The 23,141-nt window shown below is 35.6% G+C and overlaps 2 protein-coding genes across 2 annotated transcripts in view; both read right to left on the bottom strand.

Annotated features, from left to right (window-relative positions):
• LOC129248158 (extracellular serine/threonine protein CG31145) overlaps positions 1 to 9,541 on the bottom strand; it is a 120,101-nt gene extending 110,560 nt beyond the window's left edge. The window contains exon 1 of the mRNA XM_054887609.1: positions 8,451 to 9,541. Within this exon, the coding sequence (XP_054743584.1) occupies positions 8,451 to 8,677 (227 nt within the window). The 5' untranslated portion in view covers positions 8,678 to 9,541. The remainder of the gene's footprint in view (positions 1 to 8,450) is intronic.
• LOC129235786 (uncharacterized) lies at positions 8,791 to 22,870 on the bottom strand. The gene is made up of 4 exons (XM_054869827.1): positions 22,832 to 22,870; positions 15,823 to 17,627; positions 8,841 to 9,545; positions 8,791 to 8,794 (listed from the first exon to the last, which is right to left on the bottom strand). The coding sequence occupies exons 1-4, from the start codon at positions 22,868 to 22,870 to the stop codon at positions 8,791 to 8,793; spliced, it is 2,553 nt and encodes an 850-aa protein (XP_054725802.1).
• Positions 22,871 to 23,141: the final 271 nt, after the last annotated feature.

Raw genomic sequence — 23,141 nt, 5'->3', positions numbered from 1 at the left:
AATTTTCGGGTGAACAAAAAAATACGTGTCTCATTATTTTGACAAGAGAGCAACATATGAGTTACATCGAAATCGAAGAACATGTCCCGAATGCCCGGTTGAATTGAAATGGAAAGAATCAGCAATTACTAATAGAAAACCAAAATTCACTAATCTGGTTGAAAAGTGTTAACAATTTTATATTTCTTTGTGGCTTAGAAATTAACTTAGAGCAGAATTTTGCATTAATGCAAAACATTTTCTATACGTTCGCTTATATTTAACATGGGAAAAAAATTTAATGATTCTGTTTCATTCATTCATTTCAATTTTCCTAAGCATGAAAGCATTATTGCATTATGAAAGCAACAGTGACATGCCCATACTAAATACGAACACTTATCCATTACATCCAAAATACATTTTTTTATATACATACAAACATATCACACATTTACCAAGTAATTTTCTCCTGGATAACAAAATAAACAATTAGTTCAAGGTTAGTTCACCCCAAGCAGAGTAGCAAAGCCAGATTAAACTTTTCAGTTCCTTATAGTTTCCAAACACAAATTGATCGAAAAAACTTGACACCTGCTAACTTTCTTGAACACGATGAAAATGTTACTTGTGAAACTATGAACTGAAGCCATTTAAATAAGGGAAATGTAAATAAAAAGCAAAATGGTTTAAGAATTGGTAAAAAAAATTCTAGTGTACACTTGGCAATTAAAACTATTTTCAAAGTTATTATAAAATATAAAGTTTTATTAGAAATAAATTTGTTAAGATTGAGGAAGAGAGGTTTGTCAAAGTTCTTTAATTCTTCTTTTATGCAATATATAAAACGTACGTATGTACTATAAAAGCATTTTAAATGTTGTAAAAGAAGACTTTGTAAACGTGCATCGACGCACACCTGTGTTCTCTGTAATAGCATCGCAATATATTGCAAGTTTTGACTATTTATTTATTTCTAATTAAAATTTGCTTTTTTTTTTAAATATACCTCATACCACAACATATACTCGTAATATATGAGTTTAATTTAATTTAATTTAAAATTATTCAAAAATCGCTTTATTTTTGACAGTTTTTTTATACTTGGAAGAATTGCTCCATATAAAAAAATTCTATTATTTCTTACATGGCGAAAATTATAAGGAAAAATTAACAAAATTTTTAGGCTATTTCAAATTTATATATATATATAATTGGCGCGTACACCCCTTTTGGGTGTTTGGCCGAGCTCCTTCTCCTGTTTATAGCGTGCGTCTTGATGTTGCTCCTCAAATGGAGGGACCTACAGTTTCAAGCCGACTCCGAACGGCAGATATTTTTGTGAGGAGCTTTTCCATGGCAGAAATACACTAGGAGGTTTGCCATTGCCTGCCGAGGGGCGACCGCTATTAGAAAAAATGTTTTTCTTAATTTTGGTGTTTTCACCGAGACTCGAACCGACGTTTTCTCTATGAATTCCGAATGGTAGTCGCGCACCAACCCATTCGGCTACGGCGAATGGAAAATTTGTGGAATTTTTCTAAATTTGCACTACTTTCGAAAATTGTGAACACAAGTGTACACTGTACATACAAGCAAAACACTTTAATTCTTCAATTTGAACTTTTAACTTCCGAACTGGTTGAATTGCAACCACTTTCAACCAAGAAATCTGAACCAAAGCCTAAGGCAATAATTAAGCACTACTACAATAAGATCAAGAGGCTTTTAAAATCCACTTTGTTTCATTACACTCAGCTAACTTCTAGGTTCGTATTACCACACTGCCCTGGGTGGCTAAGAAATGAAAAAAATCTCTAAAGCCTCTTAAAGCCAGTTAAGGCATGTAAAGGCCTGGTATGGATATTTAGAAGCAGATAAGTTATGAATTAATTAAATGTTTTACAGTTTAAATTGTTGTTCAAAACAACACCGATTGCCGTCTTCCCCCCCTTATTCGACACTCTCAATACCATACTTTGTTTTAGCTGCACTTTGCTGGTAAACCAACAGTTGGGTGCAAGCGGCACGTGCAAAGCGTGCGCACCGCATTAAAGGGATTACTTAAAGGTGATGTAGAAGGGTAGGTTGCCTGCCAGCAATAAGCCGAAGCTTGACAGCATATTTGGCATCCCTCTTAAAGCCTTACTTCCTTCCTATTTCTCACTTTCGCCTCTAAAAAGCCGCTAACAGTCAGCGGGCTTTGCTGCAGCTGCAATAACTTTACTGGCTGCCCGTTCCACTACGCCTAACTGGCCGGGCATTGGTAGCTTTTAATGCTGGCGGTGTCACAGCAGCAGTGACTGCTAAGCATAGGCGGCTGCATACAAGTATGTATGTATGTAGCACCTTGATCAAAAAGTTCCCGGAACAACCGCTATGTGACGCTCGAAGTCAACTGATTTGGATTATGTTTATTTTTGTTAGATTGCCACTTCTGTGATTAACGTTCGATTAACGTGAACTTTAGCCGCCTTGAGCAAATCTATCTCTGCGCGTATTTTCGATTTTTATAATTGAAAAAATGAATTAAAATTTACAACAACGAGTTCGCATTAAATTTTGAGTTAAAATGGGTTCAATAGTGCGAAAATCGTAGAAATGTTGTAAAAATTCTTTGGTAATGATATTCTAAAGGAAATAACTGCTTACGAATGGCATGAACGCTTCAAAAGGAGGATGACAAACGTAGTGGCAGGCTGTCGACATCGAAAACTGATAAAAACATCAATAAAGTGAAAAAAAAGTAAATAGATTAACAACCGCAAATTAACTATCAAAGAGCTGGAAGAGAATTTGAACGTTGCTTTTGCAATTTCATGCCAAAAAGGAAGCACGTTGATATCGCCAAAGGCATGATTTGCAAGGCGGAATCGGAGAATCTGGAGACGAGACGGGGGTTTTTCAGTACGACGCGTAATCTCGACATCAGGCGAGTGCGTGGAGAGCTCCGAGTGAACCCATACCATAAAACACACGTCATTTTCAGTTAGCCTCGAATTTTTTCCAGAATGAGGTATATTATTTGTGAGACAATTTGCCCAAAAAAAAGGGTTTTTTATGAGAAAACTACTTATGGATTATGCTGCATGAACAGTCCCAATGCACCGCCGCACAGTGTCATTATTATCCGTGAATATTTGACCAAGAACGAAACGAATACCATCCAACAGCCACCGAATTCACCGCATATGGCTCCCTGCCCGGCTCCGATTTTTTTCTGTTTGATCGAATCAAAAGACCACTTTGGCGTTTTAACAGCAGAAATGAAGTAATGGAAAAAGCGAAAACGAAAACGGCTCTGATGGTTATACCGAAAATAGAGTTCCAGATATGCTTCGAGAGCTGGATCAAATGCTGACATAAGTGCGTTGCAGTTGATGTGCAGTAGAGACTTGGAAAGCGATGATTTCACTTCTGATGAAAAATTTCTATTTGGAATTTTCTGCATGTATTCCGCGAACTTTTTTATCAAGGTGGTATATGTGTATAAGTAGGTACATTACACAGCAATATTGTTTATCTCTTAACCTATTGCCATAACGCCAGTAGTTATTGTTGCTTTTACTTTTTGCTGTTGCTTTTCTGTAGTTACACCGGCCGGTGCATTTCCTTTACGTTTGCTTCTTCCGCAATTTACGCCATTTTGATGTTTTATTACTTGGTTTCCGCAACCGCATTAAAGGCACAACATAAACCAGCCAACAATCCAACCAGGCTGGCGTGCATGCAATCAGGCAGCCTTGAAGGCAAAGCAACCACGCCGCCACACAGCTGTAGAAGACAGCAAAGAGCGGAGCGAAGCCAACAAATGCTGTTAAGGCGGCAAGTAAGTAGGCAGCTTATGGCATTTCATGCAAGCAACACCAACAGCAATAACATAAAGACCACGCTTACTATGTCGATTTTCGTGCCGTTGATGTTTAAAAAGGTTGGCACCGTCGCTTTGCTCTACGTCAATTCGTATATCCTGTTTTCGCTGCCAGTCCATAACCCATAAGTATTCCGACATTTGGTATAGAAAGCAGGTCTGTCCAGCAGAGCACAGAGGTACTAATATTAACTACCCACATGCACACATACGAGTATGTATGTCAGTCTTCCCTTTGTGTAACTGGGGGAAATGGCTGAACTTTAATGATTTCTGTAAAGCAATAACTTTCGGTGCTTTATTGTATTTTTGTATGCGGCTAGTTAGATGGATTGAAGGATGTACAAAATGTAGTTTTTTGTGTATCTGTTGCGCTCATAGTTGCACGTTACATTGTAGAGTTTACAGTGGACTTATTTTAATGACAACATTACTTAAATGAAACTTTATTAAATTTGGTGATGAGTATGTATGTATACCCCACATTTAAGGCAAAGTATAAGCTAAAGCGAGTCTGCAGAAGATTTATGGACCATTGCGCTTTAGCGACAGCGAATATCGCAGGACGCGAGCTTTACAGGAACGTAGGCATTATGCAGCGAATAAATATAATATTTAGCGGTTTCACTGAGTAGGTCTTGTCGTACGATTGACCACAAACACTTCAGCTCTGAAAGTATTCGATGCGACACCTTCTGGTGCTGGCAAGAGAAGATAAAGTTCGAGTGAAGATTTGTCCAGCCATATTACCTTCGATAATAAAGAGGTCCTTAAAAACTGGCTCAACAACTTCTTTGACACCAGACCAGGCGATTTTTGGCGGAACGGCATCAACAAATTGGTCGGGAGGTGAGAAAAGCTTGTAAACACCAACGGCGAATATATAATTGATTAACTTATGGATTTAATTATTTTAATTATTATAATGAATTTCCCCAATCCTTGGATCTCCAGTTCTTGCAAGTTGTGTATAAGGCTATGAGAGCAGTAATTATCTGTATATCTGCTGAGTATAATGAGCGAAAAGGACGCACTTACTGATCGTTTCAAACATTATTTCACGGCTTCCTACAAGAATACAAACGGGGATTTTGATTACTAGTCGTAGGATTATGTGATTACTATAGATACCTGTATGAGGAAGATGTAGAGTATATAGAAAATATCCTGTAAAAAGTGAGAAACTCTCGACAACTGCACTCTGGACTGTACTAGACTGAACTAGTTTTCAAAAACAGCTCGCCTAATATAACCTGTTAGGTCTTACCAAACCTCGACTAATGAGGCGAATATACTCGATCATCATTATACTTTTACAAGTGGGCATACAAAACTTTGTAGTATATCGATTTTAAATCCAAAGAAGGGAATTAAAAACAAAAGCTCTAAAAAAATTTAAAACTTCAAATGCATTTTAATCCGTGGAAAAATGTCTCAAAAAAACTAGCACTCTTTGGAAGAGGATTTAGCAGTAGTACCACACCTAAAACTAAATGAAAATTCGTCTTACTCTTACGTCGAGTTATGAAGTCAAAACTAATATGAGATGACCACATACGAACACGATAAAAGGATCAGTTTAAATAAACCAATAACGATTTAAGAATCTAACTGATTATATAATATCGTCCGAATGTTGGTCTCACGCTAATTTAAAATGTTTGGCTTGTTAGAGTAGAATAATACCTAAGAGTAAGAATGTTATTCCGAATAAAATAATCAAGGGGTGTTAAGGGTACTAATCGTGAGATGGCCCCCACCACTCCAAACGTTACGTCGCTTATACGCCACTTAATGCCATTTTGCTGGAACCATAGCTCGGAAATGACGATGTTGCTAAGCAATCGATGGAGATAGTCGGTTAACAGCGCTCTATGCCGGGGATTTTACAGGATTAAATTTTCCTTAGTAGTATAGCCGGTGAGCCAATAATAGGCTTCGTCTGAGACATTTGAAATAAGGATTTTGCATTTCCAAATGAGCCGAAATATATCGCTGTTGTCGAGAACTGGCCATATAAATCGGTTAGCTCCGTTCAATACCAAGGATTAATGCCAGAAACGGTATCCTTCCTCATTGTTAAAGAAATAAGTGCCACGATTCGACTTTTTCATGTACAAAAGTGTATATAGAAATCAATTCACAATTAAACCTAACTTCGACATGTCATCAGATCATTCGCCAATATTTGTATGGTATCAAACAACTATTGAGTCCCAAGTACATTTCTCAAAATTATACAATAAAAACACAGACTGGGAAATTTTCCGAGAAACTATTATAAGCGCAATTGACTGCAATGTACTACTTAAAACTGAAGGGCAAATCGACGGCGCCATTGCGTTTTTCACCAATGCAATCATTGACGGAATGACCTTATCAACACCAACAGTCAAACACACAACCAAAAGAAAATATATTCCGGCCTATATTAGACAGAAGATAAAACTAAAAAAAAAACTAAGGAAACAATGGCAAACAACAAGACATCCAGACGACAAAGCAATCTTAAACAAAGATAGACTAAAGATATTAAACAGATGTTAAAGGAATTTGAAAATAAAAAGCAACAATCTTATCTGGCAAATTTAGACCTTACAAAAAATGACAAATTCTCTCTATGGAAAGTGACGAAGAACATTAACAAAACAGCACTTCACCAACATGCAATTCTGACCGAAAATAATACATGGGCTAAAACGCATTTGGATAAAGCTTGCACACTAGTGAAACACTTCAAAAATACCTTCTACAATACAAAAAATAGGACACAAAATAACTTACCTGAAACTTTCGAATTCAGAAAAATCAGAAAGGTGACCATAAAGAAATACTGACAAAAATTAAAAATATAAACAATAAAAAACCTCCAGGCTACGACAGAAATAATGAACAAATTATAAAGAACCTACCCAGCAATGGAATTAAGTATCTAAGGAATATATTTAACTCGTCAATAAGACTCAAATATTTCCCTTTTCCTTGGAAAGTTTCTGAAATAAATGCTCTGCCAAAACCAAATAAAGATGCCAACAAGCCTTCATCATACAGGCTGATAAGCCTCTTGCCTATTTTGTCGAAGCTATTAGAACATCTGATTTATGACCGCCTTAGGGGATCAATACAATCGAATGACATCATTCCTTCTCATCAATTTGGCTTTCGGCGAAAAAATTCAACGATACAACAGGTACACAGAGTAATAAACAAAATACAACAGGAAATTGACAACAAAAATTATTGCGTCGCAGTCTATCTTGACGTGGCTAAGGCTTTTGACAGTACATATATGGCATCCCGGACTATTACACAAATTAATATAAAAAAAAAAATACTTCCAACTGACTATTATCTACTCTTACGGAGTTACCTTAATGAAAGATATTTTTATGTTAAATATCAGGACGAATGCTCTGATGTACTACGTATGGAAGCAGGTGCTCCACAAGGAAGCGTTTTGGCAACACTCTTATACATTATATATGCACATAATATACCCTGCCCAAGTGACGATAGTATGATTGCAACTTTACAAAAGCCAAATATTTAGACATAATAATTGATGCAAAACTGACCTGGAAGGAGCATATACTTCAAAAGAGAAACGAAGTTAAAAACAGATTCAGACAACTCTACTGGCTACTACGAAACGGCTCGCGACTTTCACTTGGTAATAAATTGTTAATCTACAAAACTCGTATAACTCCGATCTGGAAATATGGCGAACAGCAAGCAAATCAAACATTAAAATAATGCAACGACTACAATCAATAATCCTAAGGACTATCACAAACGCAGCCGGGTACATAACCAATGACGATATACACAGGGACCTCAAAATTAAATTTATGGAAGACATCATTCGAGAATGCAACACAAAGCATATTCACAGATTACTAGCACACACAAACGAAGATATGCTGAAAATTGCACATTGAAAACTGCAAAAATGAAGACTAAAACGAAAAACTCCGACAGCCCTAGCAGATACTTCATCACTAAAATAAACATCAACCTGTTCTACGTTTTATGTCATATAATTCTTAGTTGCATTATCCCTCTTAATTTCCATCTTATATTTCCAGAATTGTTATAAAACTTACTAAGTGTCAAAAGTTGGCAGATGTAATAAATTTTGGAAACAAACTAAAACAAAAAAAGGTTTGATGTTGACAGAGCCACAGAGCCAAAAACGGATATCCTCGAGACGATAACTTTCTGATAAAAATACGAATCTCTACACGATTAGCAAATCTTATTGAATACCTTGACAGCTGGATGTCATTGACAACTTTGACCGTCGCTGAAGAGCTAGTATTGCTATCAGATCAACCTGTGCCATTATTATTGTTATTTAGTAACCTATTTAAGCCAAAATTCCATTGAACTGAAGTTTTAGTATTTTAATTCAACCTTCACTTCAGTCGTTCAACAATCCCACAACCTTAAAAAATTCAAAGTTAACTTAGCCCTGGTAAATAACTTGCAGTTTTCCCACTGCACAAATCCATCATTCACTTAATACTACAAATATGCATGCACGCATACACATACACACAAATGCAAACACATTTTAATAACGTCCTTTTCAGGTACTCACCTCTTTTGCAGGAATTTCCTTTTGAAATCTCTGAATGCTCCCGTACCGCCCCCACCATCATTTTCATTTACATAACGGACACGTGAATGCTGTTGTAATAAATGTCGATTCGTCACACCGAAATCCATCTGCACATCAACCACTAACAACAATGTCAGCAGTATTAGAGTCGCACCCAAACTAATAGCGAGGCGATCTTTAAGCTTCATGCTGCGTATGAAACCCATTATGTCGATTGAGCGTCCTTTTGGAATGTTCCCGACGGAAGTTGTAGTAGGTGGCGTCGAACACCTACGTGTATGCAACTGTTCGTTGCTTAAGTTCTTAGTGTTGCATGCGCCTAACTGCAAGGCAGCATAATCAGCAAATCTTGTTAGGCCGATACAGTACAAAAGTGAAAGGAACCAAAACTGATGGGCTGCCTCTTGTCTCTCAGTCACAACGATGGTTGATGTTACACGTGACGGCTTTGTTGTCTCGGTTACTACGGAATTTACTGGTTCCCTTGTATTGTTGCGCCTGCGCACTAATATACGTCGTTGCCTCACCGATTTGGAGTAGCAATCTAACGGAGCTGATGATGGCTCAGTTGCATCGAGGGTTGCAACGTTCGCACTTTGTTGACTTGAGTAATAATGATGTTGTTCTGTGTTGTAATTGCTCTTACTATTAGCAAGTTTAGCTTTGAACAGTGATGGACTATGCTGGGCTGATGTATTGTGTACATCAGCAGCGGGTGCTTGCTCTACGCTTTTGAATGTCAGAAGCCTATTGCCACTACTGGAGTCACTGCTGTTGTACGGATGATTATTGTTTCTGTTGTTGTTGCAGTCGTTGGAACTGTTATGTAGCTGATAATACCCTTCTCGTGTCAATAATTCGTTTTCGGCCGACTTCAGCTCTTGTCGACCTTGCTGCTGTTGTTTGTGTCGAAATTTTGTTAAACGCTCAGCTAAAGATGCTTGAGAAGCTGTCCATTCTAACTTCGTTGTTGTTGTAGATAATTTTGGTAATGTCTGACCGAAATTCGCGAAACTGTTATTGCTGTTGTAAGCTCGTAAATTGGTATTTTGCAAATGTAATGTAGTTATTGAGCTGAAAAAAGAGTTAAGATATTTGGTAAGTTTTTAAGTTGTAAATACTGTTGAATAAAACAAATCAATTAAAAATGCATGCAATTAGCATAAATGGACAATAGCTTCAAGGCTGGCAAAGGCACACAGTTGATTAGAGAAATAGCAAAATATTAATATTAATTAAAAGTTAAAGCTTTTCAAATGGCTTAAAAGGCTTCAAAATATGTTTAAGGGAATAATGAAATCGAAAATTTAATTGAGGAAACTGCCTATTGTTTACTTTTATATATTTTTCGATTAAACATATTGTCTGAAAGCTTAATTAATATCGCATCACCCACATTCTGCGTTCTCACCCTATTCCCTTTCATTTCGTCGTCATCCATACGAAGATCCTCGTTATCCCGCCTTTCGCTTATTCGTAGTTTTTGTTATTATCACTTTGTTCATCGTCACTGTTATGCACACAGTTTATGCAACAATAAAATACATAAACAACACTGTGTGTTTTCGCGTGATTTACCCTCCACCTAGTATTGGAAATGGATAACGGTGCAGAAAGATTTTATAAAAGGGATAATCGTAAAGAATTTGAGAGTGGTCTCGATTTGCATCGGCGCATAATTTGTTTTCCTAATAAAGAACTTTTGCTACAACATAATTGTTTTTTATTACTTTGAGCCAACCACATATTTTTGATTATATTTACATTAAATAATACAGTGCCAAAAAATGAAAAAATGGGGTATCTTAATATTTTTTTAATAAGTTACCGAAAATAAGAAAATATTGTACATAAAATATTTTTATGAGTGATTTTTCTCATTTTATGCTACCTTAATGTTTAGAGTTCTTATTTTAATGGCATTTAAAGATGTTATAGCGAAAATCACACCTGAAATCATCCAACACTACTATAAATACATATACGTAAGAATTTGAGCTACACAACTATTAGAAAAACTCTAAAAATGTTGTTAATAATTGTAATGGATAAATAATAGAAAATTTCTTAGGAAACAAGGAAGCTACTAACATATCGAAATAATTCGAAATATGAAAGATTCCTATCGAGTCTTGATATGTAACATATCTTTAAAACTTCGCTTCACTTTCCTTACAGAAAAAGAAAAGAAAGAAAAGCTAAAAGTTAGCGCTGAGAGGCTTAACTTAGACATAAGAAAGATGGAACAACGATATCTGAGCAAAATTAAAAATCGCATACCAGTGGATTACTGTTGGCAAAAAGCCCATTTTTATTATACTTTAAATATTTTCAAATAACACAATAAATAAAATTTAAAGACTTGCCTTTAAAATTATAGATTACGAAGAAGAATTAATAAACTGTGCTAAATTACTAAATCACAGGGACTAATTGCCAAGTTTTCTAAATTTATTTCTTTCATTTTCAATTTTACTAGTTCTTTATTAAAATACAGTGCATTCTCTTACAAAAAGCATATAAATGTATGCTCCAACTTTTATGCAAATTGGAAAAAAATAAAAAGTTGTCATAAAACTTTCACAATTTTTAATCAGAATTTTTAGAACCATTCAAAAAGATTACACATAGCTCTTTGTGGTTTGGTGCAAAAGAGTTCAAGTTTCAACTGGTTCGTACAGATTTTTGATATTTGGTTTGCTTGTGTTTTTTGCTGACGGCGTGAGATGTTTTCTTCTATATAAAAAATATATAGCTTTTGTTATACGGCGAAGATGGGCAAGACCTCCAGCGAAATAGGTGTAAAAAATCAACAAAATTTGAGTCTCCTAAAGCTTGCACTTTATTATACCAAAACTCAAAAAGCGAAATTTTGGAATTTTGACCATTTTTTTTTTATTTGCACCGAGCTTAAAACATAGAATTTTATGGTTTTTATTTTATTAAAAGAATGAACTAAATTATCAAAACTTGTCAACGCATCATAATTAGTACAATTTTATGCATGGAAAATCAACATTTTTACAGTTTTTCTTATAAAATAAAACTATTTAGCGAATTTTGAAGTTCTATCACTCAAATTAAGGCATCAAGCATAAACTTCAATATAAGATTTATAAATATTTAAGATATTTTCTTTTCTATTTCTATTAACCTCTTAGAAAAATACTATAAATAATATAAAATAATATAACTCCAGAGGTTAATTTTTTTTTTCATTTTGTTGCATTGTCTTTTCAATGAATTTCTGGTATGAAATACAACCTGGCAGTGAAAAGCTCATGTGCTCCGCAAATATTCTAGTTCATAATAAGTATTTAATGGAAGAAGTCATACTAGTTCGAGAGTGAGTAGAAATGTACTAGATGCAAAATGACAAATACAAAACAAATTTCATCTCTTACTTTAAATAAGACTGCTTGAAACATTAAGGATTCGAGGAAGCTAAATGTAGATGAAGCCAAACATTTGCTTCTTTTTATCCACTCTAAAGAAGTTCATTACAGGTATAACACTAATGTATAAGCAGCTATGATGCTGATAGATACGTTGACCATTAACTCTTCACAGGGCATTGTGATGTTAAAAATATTAGTTAGTTCAGTTCTGTAGGCGAATTACATATCACAGGCAGAGATGGTAATGCAAATTCCAGTAAAAATCTTTCGAAAAGTTGGCTGGCAGAAAGGGGAGCATGATGAGATTAAGCGGATATTTATTGAGTAAACAGTTATTGTGAGTTACCGTGAACCACTGCGGAACATAGTGATGATTGAAAGTTGTTCTTTCGAAATTTTTCCTGTAAATGGAGTATCACATACAGTGATGAATAATGTACAAATTATGTAAATCTTTTAAAATATTCTTTTTTTTCCTTTTTCTATTTGAAAGAGCAAACATTTTCATTATGCATGAAATACGATTTCATTCATGGGACTACCGACACTGGCTTCGCGATAGCGCATCCTGTTAACCCAGCTTTCCAAGACCTTGGCGACGGTTTCCGGCCCTATCTCACAAATGACTTCCCCGGTATTTGCCTTGAGAGCCTGAATCGCTAATGGCTTTTTCTCATAACTTCAGTTTTTCACGACGTGCTACAAAAAAGTTTAACGGTGTCAAAGATCAACGTTGAGGTAGCCAATTAGCATCGCGTAAAAGATCTATTGTGACATGGCGCTTCATTTCTCTGAAACGAAAGGGCATATAATTTTCGGAACCAAAAAATTGTTTATCCGTTGCCCTCACCGTTAATCAAAACAGTATTTGAGGCAACATTTTGAAATAAAAATGGGTCAGTGATGATCCATCCTCCTCCTGATTCATCCTCCTAAATCCGTATCAAACATTCACGTTTTGAGGATGTACTTACGATCATTTACAGTGTTGTCGATCGCCAGATATGGCAGTTTTGTTCGTTAACTAGCCACTGAGATGAAAATGCGCTTCGTCAGAAAAAAAATATTTTTCAAGCGGCTAATAAAAAAAAACAACATTTTTCAAACTCTTGTGTTTTTATTCCGACTTATAATCCTGGCGGTCGCCGTTCACTTAGGGGTTTGTGCCTAACCATCATTCGGTTGGTTCCAAGTTCGAAGCATACTGTCGTTCTGAATTAATTTCTGTCCTAAACAAGTTTCGCGTATAAAACCATTGGTCGCTTAGAAGCTGGCCCGTCCTTCCAGTTCAAAATCAAAAGCAATACTTCTGATCTATCATTAAAAGCGTATCTAGAATTAAAGGCAGTAGAGCAACCACATTTTAAAGAAAAAAATGAATTGATGCGCTTTCCACACTCACAAACTGTTTAAGCGTCATTACCTTTGTTGTTCAATTGAACTTCGTGTCGCCTGGCATGTTTTTGATGACAATTTCATTATCTAGCGGTTACTTTTCGACACTAATTCCGTTCGTTGTGTTCAAAGTGGGCTCTGGCACATTCATGAGGTAATACTTATCTATATGAGAGTGAGTAAATTTGTTTGCATAAGCAAGAGTTATTTAGTATGCAACAACTTTTTATCTCGGGAAAATAAATGCGAGAAATAACTGCAGGTAACTACTTCTGTGATAGACGTGTTACACGTATAATTTCAAAATGTGATCGCATATGCATATACGCGTCGTACAAGCTCAAAGGAGCAATAGAGACAAGTGAGATTTTATCCCCAATATACATCTATCCGTATTAGGGCGGCCTGTTGAAATTTGTTTCTTAAAATTTTCCAGGTACATAATCATTACATTATAAGCAATAATCGGGCAATCTGAATGACCAACCCCTTCTTAAGTGGAGAATGTATCATATATATATAATTGGTGCATACTCTCTTTTTGGGTGTTTGGCCGAGCCCCTCCTCCTATTTATGGCGTGCGACTTGATGTTGTTCCACAAAATGGAGAGACTTACAGTTTTAAGCCGACTCCGAGCGGGAGATATTTTTTATGAGGAGCTTTTTCATGGAAGAAACACACTCGGACGTTTGCCATTGCCTGCCGAGAGGCGACCGCTATTAGAAAAACTTGTTTCTTCATTTTTGGTCTTTCGCCGAGATTTGAACCTATGTTCTCTCTCTGAAATCCGAATGGTAGTCACACACCAACCCATTCGGCCACGGCGACCGCCGTGGAGAATATAAGCTATTTATTATCCAATAACCGAACATGTTCATCAATCCAAATTGCTTTTAAGAGCTCGCACTTCGCTCTCCAGCCGCTTGCGTCGATAAATATCATACTAGTCTGATGACTCCGGTGAACAAATATCATTTGGTGAACGCCTTTGTTTTGTATACACTTGATATTAATTGTGTGTGGCATTTACCTCTAATGGAATTTCCAGGCTGTCCCATCTGGCGTAGAACGAAGCTGTGTGATGGATTGGATGGATAGTTGAACAGATCTTGGTAAATTGAGTGAGGTACTGAGTGCAGTTGACAGCCTTAGACTTAACTGTACGAGTATACTAGTAGCTGTAGGTTTTGTTTAGATTTATTTATTCAAAACAGATCCAGAGCCTTTTTTCTCCATTATTCTACGCACACTCGGGCAAAAAACTGTAAATTTAATATGGAAACAGAAAAAGGTTTGTCTTGAGAATTCAGAAAGATTTATATGAGGTTTTTCTATATGCATAAGTCTATGAAACTTAGGGTGAAAGTTGAAAGTTCCGCCCCAAAAGTGCTGCTTTACTAAAGTAACATTTTGATTTTCTGACTAAGTTTTTACCGTTATACCTATTTTATGACTTATTAATGAATTTGATTTTGCTATCTCAGCTGATCAACTTAGGAGACTTAGAATTAGTTGCTTGTTTTTTTTATTTTAAGCGGCAGTACGATTTTCACCGTCCTGTAGCATATAAATGCTAACATCATCCAAATTCGATAACATTTGTAGCTTGGTTCCAAGATAGCTGAGATATGCTATAGTGTAAGCGCGATAAAATCGGAATCTTGCATATTTTAGTGAGGGTACCAAGTCCTCACCTCTTTTAAATCACATTCTACAGAATCTCTTTTCCTCATTGTAATGATTGTTTAGTCTTTCCTTCGATTTTAGAAATCTGCCTGATATTATGACTTGGCCGGCCGTCTGTAACTCTGTGAACTTCGATGCACCATAGAATGATGCACTAATCAGCAAGCAACTCCAAGCTCCTGATATTACACGGATATGGGTATACCTACTTTACGTTATACTACACAAAAAGAGGCGTTAAGGAGAAGCGATTCCACGAAATTTCTCTTTCATTTAGCTTTTCTGATGGTTTGATATTAAGATATCTGCGAACCGATAATTTTTGGGATGCACTCTTACCGCTCTCAAAGCTTTTGTCATACATAATTTGCCATTTTTGAATCTATTTCCTTTGTAGGCCAATTATTTCTGTAGAACCAAACTGCTTAAGGACCACCTTAGTTTGAATTCAATTATTTTTTACTGCAGACGAGCAGAGATAAATGACAATAATTTGACAGCGCATAGCACTTATTTGATGTTATTTTTTATTTAAAATTTCGCGGAAAACCCAATTATTTAAATGTGAGTTTTTATATACCCGTAAAGACAATCCCTGAAAAATGCTAAAAAAACATCACGAGCTTAAACTGCATACATACATAGACCGTTAGTTTGTTAAATGTAGCATGCATTTTATTTTTTAAAGTTCGAAAGCATTCTTTAATTTAATTTATTCTTCATTTTAGTTCGCTTAAATTCCCCCTATCAATCACATCCTCTATCACACGAACGGCGCTTTAACATGAAAAATAAATGACAGAATTAATTGCATTCCTAACAAATTAACGCCAAAAAAATGTTATTTTACCAATTTTCCCAGCACATTTACCTTGGTTGTTCCACTTCGGCTGACGTAGCCTCATCAGCACTCCAACCTCCCCCACCATAGTAACGTTGCACATTGTCGGTCGAAATGTGCTGTTGCAGTGGCTTGTGCCGCCACCGCAATTCGTCAAGCGCAGTAAAATTATTACCGCAACTTTTGTTGTTTTTGTTATTGCCTTGTATCATTTCGTCTGCTGTTGACACTGTCGCTTGTGGTTTAGCGGCCGCCGTCACAACTCTCCCAAACTCGGTTTCGTTTTTCATGTGGATGTTCTTTTCAGATTTCCAACGTTCATTTGTGGTATGCCCACCTGTTCCACAGCGGTCCACACTCTGCCCACGCTCACGTCTCATAAGCGGTGTTTTAAAAAACGCTGAAATGTGGCTGACATGAGTTGGGGTGGGATGAGTTTGCCTTGACTGGAGCAGCGGCTGCAATTCTAGCTGTGATTGCCGTAGTGGCAAGTTTCCTGTTACAATTTTTCCATTGATGTTTTGCGGGAACTCATGTGACTGCCGCATTACATTACACGTTGAAGCTTCATTATTTCCAATGAAATCAGTTGCTTGTCCTGCGGCCGCTTGTTCTTCAGCGTACATAGTTTGGTCATTCCAACTGCTGTAGTCATCACTTTGTTGCCAGCTATCACCAGGTGCTACTGAATTACTTCTAGCTCTGCGAGACATCCACTCGAGTGCTGGACGTCCTACTCTTCCAAATTCATTTATGTCCCAGCTAACCCCGGCACTGTTCATTGCCTGCTCGTTGCTGTTCCAAGTGGTTGAAGTTGAATTTGCAATCATTGCTACTGAATTGGCGCGCCTTGTTGGAGTCAACTGCGCTGTACGCAATTGCGGCTGCTGTTGCTGCCAATTTCTGTGCGCATTCAAAGATGTTTCGGCAGAACATGCATTCACTCTCTGCGCCTGTCTACCAGCATACGCGCCAGTGCTTTCATTTCCCGCACTATATTTACTACACCGCAGCTCACCTTCTGCGCCAGTGACATCTGCTGTAACATCATCATCAAAGTCCAAATCGGACTCTGCAGTTCTCTCTGCATTTGCATGACCGACTGCCTCAGCGCCGCTAACAGTTTGACCAGGCCAATTGACGATGGCGCCGTTATTGCTGATATCATAGTGTCCACTGTAGTCTTTCCTTTTTTCACTTGTATTGCTTTTTGAACATTCAACTTTGTTAGTGTTGTAATAGTTTCTGCTGGTGTAATGATTGTTGTAGTAACTTTTCAGTGCTTGTCCGCTTTGTTTCAATTGCGATTGATTGCTTGACATTGCCAATTGATCTGTGTCCACAACACTTTTCCCCAATTGTCGCTTGTCCGTTGAAAGATTTCCTTCGAGTCTGCTCCCATCTTCCGATACACTGCCGCTCCTCACGCTCCAGCGCCGTATACGATTGTTTCCGCACCCCCGGCGCATTTTGCAATTGTCGTAATCAACGTTGGCAACAGTTGTAGATGCGGCAGTACTACTGGCAGTTTGACCGTTGCTTTGTCTCCACCTGCATGCAGCAGTGTCGGCTCTGACATCACCAAAAGCAGTGCCATAAACTTCATTGTTATCAAAGTGAACATTATTATCATCGTAGCCATCGCAGCTAACCGCATCCTTATTGCTATTGCAGGATGTATTGCTGTAGTAAAACTTGCCAGGTCCTTCTTCACTTTGTCCTCGTTGCAGCTTTGCTGCTTTCGTTGTCTTTTTGTTCGTTTGAAAAAGTTTTCGTAAATTTTCGTTACGCTTTGCTGTGGCATCGTCCAAACTATTTCCGCCATTTTGGTTAACCTAAATGTTTGTATTACATGATTTCTTTTGAGTTTATTCCAAATTGCAAAAGGAAATTCATTTGTGTTTGTACTAATGTATGAAAATATTTTTCATTCTTTTAGCATTTGTTAGTTTGGAACAAAGCTGGAAAATTTATCTATCCAACCGTAAAGAAATCAACACATAACAATGTAAAAATTATTCATTAATTTCAGTTAGTTTAACAAAGAGAAATTTTAATGAGGAACACAATTCAATTGCAATAACCAAGACAGAGTTCCATCTTTGAATTAAAATTTATTCTGAGCATAAGAAAAGATGTCTCCCGACAAATGCACGGACCTTGAAAAGGAGTATACATTTTTTGTTAGTATATAAAAATAAGCCTAAAATCATATTCTTGTATCTGCAACATTAATATAATGGAACGGCGCAACTGAAAATAACAGCAATTAAGATGAACTTATAACTAAATAAATATACAAATCCGTTAAAATATTTAAATGATGGGTATCTTCTCTTTAAGCAAAATGAAATAAAGGGAAGCTATGTGAGGAGTCTCACGGCGGCCGCCGTAACCGAACTAGCTGCGTGACTACCATTCGGAATTCAGACAGAACGTAGGTTGGAATCTCGGTGAAAGGCCAAAATGAAGAAAAAAAATTTCTAATAGCGGTCGCCCCTCGGTCGACAACGGCGAATGTGCGAGTGTATTTCTGTGATGAAAAATCTTCTCATAAAAAACCATCTGCCGTTCGTAATCGACTTAAAACTGTAGATCCCTTTGAGGAACAATAACAACACGTACGCCACTAATAGGAGGGGGATCTCGGCCAAGCTCCCAAAAAGGGTGTACCCACCAATTATGGATGTAGGATGTTGTATTACTTGGCTTTACTTGCGCTGCTTTTAAAGAGAATTAAATACATGTTTAAAGTTTTATTATTACGATTAGATTGAATGAAAAGTTTAATAATTGTTTAAGTGGAATTTACACGGAAATATGGAAATTACATTACAAAGAAATACGGAAGTTAAATTACAAAGTATTGTATGAAATTTTTCAAAAGGAACAACACGTCGCTTGGTCGTCTTTACGTTATGCGCGCTCGTCTTCCACTAACTCCAACTCTCATTTTTCTCTTCTCGTGAAGTCAAGTGACAGTAGTTTTGTCGCTTCACTCCCACATATATGTGTGTAAGGATTCTCAAATTCATCTAGCTAAAATTTGTAATTAATTTTAAATACTTAAGTAAACTCGAATACCTAACTTCTTGTTTTCTAATTAAATAAATAGGATTGTAATAGCAATAATTCTTTAGAAAATACAAGCAAATGGGGGTCTTCGACCGAACTTCGACCTCGGGTGCGGCCATGTTCGATCACATAGAAGTTCAGTTCGGTTTTGGTTCAGCTTCGACAAAACAAAAGCCGAACTTTGGCTTCATAAATGTTCAAAAACTGGAACCCTATGTTTTATTTAAAAAATATTAATTTCTTTTATTAATTAAACTACTTTCTATAGTTAATTACTTTTATTTTAGAGTTAAATACTTTTTATTTTTTTTATTTTATTTTTTTTACTTTTAAAGTTTACAAAGATTCCTAATTGCCTTCATCAATGCTGTAAAACTCTGAAATTCCAGAAAACTAAAAATGATTTATCTCGACATAGTGAAATAAAGGCTTCCATAGTTGGTATAACAAACCCAAAACGGTGTTTTGGCAGTCTAAAGCGTTCGAAGCTCTGCATTTCAAATAAGTGAAGCCCAATAAAGGTCTTGAAATGTTCCCAGCTTCAAAAGAGGGCATTGATATTCTATTGTACAATAAATTCTTCCTACAAGTTTTAGTAAATCAGCAAATAAATTAGGATTACTGTGCAAAATGTTACAAATTGCCAACAGAAAAAGAGTAGCGTTGTTTAAAAGAGCTGCGATATGTCCTGTTAGTGCAAGTTTCTAAGTATGAATATATATATACACAAATGGTTGCTCCTTTTTTACAGATTTACGTAAGTATGTATATATACCTTACATGTAATTCATTGAAAAGTTAGCGAGTACCGAAAGGTTTAAAATTATATTTTCAGAAAAAAAAATATTGTAGTAGTGTACTTTTTTCCCTTATCGTTCACTAGATATTTTTGCCTAAGAAGTCCCCTAACAAAATTTTTCGAGAAATATTTCTGTGGAACATTTTAACTCCCCATCAACACTGGAAACTGAAAATTTTTCAGATTCTTAAAAGTATTGGTCAAAAAGACCCACAGATGTTAGAAATATTGGAGTAAATGCTCCACAAAAATATTCATCATGAACTTTTTTTTAGAACCTAAAGATAATCTTAATGGTTAATGTAGTTTTATACGATTTTTTTTTTTAATAATTTATATGAGGAAAATTTCAATACATTTAAAACAAATTGCGATGTTTAAGCACAAATTCTGTAGACCTACCCGTTTCAAACTTCTATACTAACTTTTGTTTTGGCTGCTGCACAATGTAACGTATAGAGTATTAAATTTCAGCTGGTGTTAGTGCATACAACAATTCACATGATATATGTATTTTCGTTAAAAGAGTTGAATGAAAATCGTCAAGGATATTAAAAGATAACAACTTTTGAGGGCATTTTTGAGGTGTTTTACCCCAGAATGACTGCGTACGAAAATCGTTCTCTCAATGGATACCCAAACACCCAAACAGTTCTAGCTTATGAACTTTTTTCAAACCATTATTGTTATTGAAACTAAACTCCCAAATTATTTTATTTTTGACCTGTTGACATATTTCGTCAGACATATTATATGACAAACAAAAATTAAATTGTAAAGTTCGCTATTATTTGCACGGAGTTCTGAAGATAGAGGAATGAAATTTTGGTTGCTGATAATATATGTATATAACATTTCACAAAATATTGTACAAGGGTATCCAAGGATTCATTTTTGAGCTATTGTACCATAGAATAACTATGAAAAAAATGCTTAGGTTTATGTATACTGTCCTTTTCATTTGATACCCACATTTTCATACGTTGAAGATTTCCCTTTAGTAAGATTCTCAAAACCAAAATATTAAGTTTGCTAATATTTGTAGGGAAGATCCTAACCTCTATCTATCCTGAAATATTGAACGTTTAGTGGTAGAATTTTGGTTGCTGATAGTGCATATAACAAACCAAAAAATACATTATTGCTATACGATTTGAATGAAAATCCTCAAGGATATTCAAGGATACAAATATTATAGGCATTTTTGAGCTGTTTTGCCATTGGATAACTATGAACTGGGATTATATACACTGTTCCATGTTCCATTTGTTACTCATATTTAGGTAGCCTATGTATTTTGTCGAAATATTATTAAGAAATAAATTCCGATGTTCTGAGAAGGTTTTTAGTGCCTGCAAGTTTATTATATTACAGCTCTAGTTTCACATCTATTGATCTCCTCATGTGTGGCAAAAATAATTAGATTTTGTAGCACGGTGTTATGCAATCATCACTAAATACTTATATGCTTAGTTCATATAGAATTTGATTTTCGACTGAAAACGTTTGCGTATTTCAAAAAGTTGAATGAAATTGTAAAGCTAGCTGTGAAAACTTTGATAATAAGAATAAAAATTCGAAACCAAAAAATCAAAGCTTTCATTTTCAGCAACATACGAGTGCGGATACATTTTATTTCTATATTTTATTAAATAATTTGAAAATCCTATACAACAAATTATACATTTTTCAACATTGCAAATTGTGTTAATATCGAAGACTTTATGAATGATTTTTGTTTAATTGGTATTTAATCTTCAAATCAAATGAAATTCAATCTGAACTAAAGAAAACATGAATGATATGTGAAAAGTAAAATTTATCACATCTAATTAAAGTAGATCTTTCAGATCTTATTTAAAACCGCTTCTTCAATCATTGTAGTTAGTTTTATAATATGTAGTACATAACAGTGAAATAAACTTTGCATGCAAAAATCAATTAGCTCAACATCAAATCAAATTTAAGTTCGCAAAAAACATCGAACGAAGCGAAACTCATAAAAAACGTTAAACGGAAAACACAACCCAACTCAAATAAAAAAATACATGAAAATAAAATCGGAGGAAATTGTAATGTATGTAAATCAAATTCTGGACACCAGATTGATTACATGCCGGGCATGCTTCGAATTGGAGTCTATGCATACATATTGGGATGGGCGAGAGCATTTATTATGTACTTGCTTTTTGGTTTAAAAGGTCATACAAAGGGGCAGCACAAAGCCAAAGCAACTTAGTTTTACTTACATGGGACCTCTGTGCAGCCATTACAGCGAGAATGGAATACACAGCTGCGATGGAAAAAACAACAAATAAGTATGGGACCCGGCGGGAAGCGTACGAGCGATCGGTGGGCGTGAGTGAGTGGAGTGTTTGGAGAAAGAGTTCAGATTACTTTTGTGCGATTAAAAAGCACAAAGCTAACTGGATGTACATAAAAGCGTAGCAATTGCTGGAACGTTGAGAGACTTAGCGCGCACGTATTTTTATTGCAGTTATACTTTATTTTGCATTTTTTTGATGCTTTTAGTTTTAGCTTTGTTTTTTATTTGCTTTCTAATATTTGTTTTTGTTTTGCGAGGAGATTTATGGGAGGCTGTGAGTGTAAAAATGGGAGAAAGGAAAGTAAAAATAAGTTATGATATAATTTTCAGCGATTTCTAAAGAAAAAAAATATTATGAGTCAAATAACGAACAAACAGAAATGAAAGTAAGAACTCTGTGGTGCGCTTCATAAGATATTACACATACAAAGTGGCGCGGAATTAGTCAACCTGTGAGAAAATTTATAATTTTTGGAAGTGGTGTCGTATTTCAATCATATTTGACACTTGTGAACTATACAGCTACAGTATACAAATAAAGAAGAAATGGAACGCACAAAGGTCAAAATAAAGATTTCCATCGCACGAAATCACTTTTTTTTTATTTTATAAAAAAGTTATTAAAAAACAAAAAATTTTATTTTTATTAATTTGATCTGATTATTGGTTCGATTAATTTTGCGCCGCCTTGTATGTATGCATTTATGAATACATTATATGCGATTAAAAAGCAAGCGCTCACGGAAATAAACACACAAATCTACATGGTATGGATGTGCATGTATGATAGCAGACATTACCCGGCAGGGAAAAATACGAGTTCTGAAGTAGAATACTACCTGTTCACTTTTCAGCACAACCAGTTCGTGTGCTATCATTCTTCCATGTTAGCAAGAACTATTTTTAACAAGAAATATTCTACTCTAATATGTCTCTAAAGTAATCAGTTTTAAACCTAGTAAAATGTAAACAAAACATATTTTGTTCAACAAGGTGGCACAAAATTAATCACCCTACCGGAAGTTTCACAATATTGTTTGCAAATCGTGTAGTCAATCCTATTTGACACTTGTGAACTAGACATATGCAGTATACAAAAAGACAAGCAAAATAGTGCATACAGATTTTCACCACACAAAATATTTTTTT

Source organism: Anastrepha obliqua, chromosome 1 (genome assembly GCF_027943255.1).
Source record: "Anastrepha obliqua isolate idAnaObli1 chromosome 1, idAnaObli1_1.0, whole genome shotgun sequence".
Lineage (NCBI taxonomy): Eukaryota > Metazoa > Arthropoda > Insecta > Diptera > Tephritidae > Anastrepha > Anastrepha obliqua.
The sequence above is the reverse complement of the archived record's forward strand: the minus strand, read 5'-3'. Positions and strand labels throughout refer to the sequence as shown.

Coding starts and splice junctions, on each gene's coding strand:
- LOC129235786 (XM_054869827.1), bottom strand. CDS start 22,870: ATGATAGCACACGAACTGGTTGTGCTGAAAAGTGAACAG. Junction 17,628..22,831: donor TTGTGCTGAAAAGTGAACAG/GTAGTATTCTAC, acceptor ACAAACATTTAG/GTTAACCAAAATGGCGGAAA. Junction 9,546..15,822: donor GCCGAAGTGGAACAACCAAG/GTAAATGTGCTG, acceptor CTCTTTTTTCAG/CTCAATAACTACATTACATT.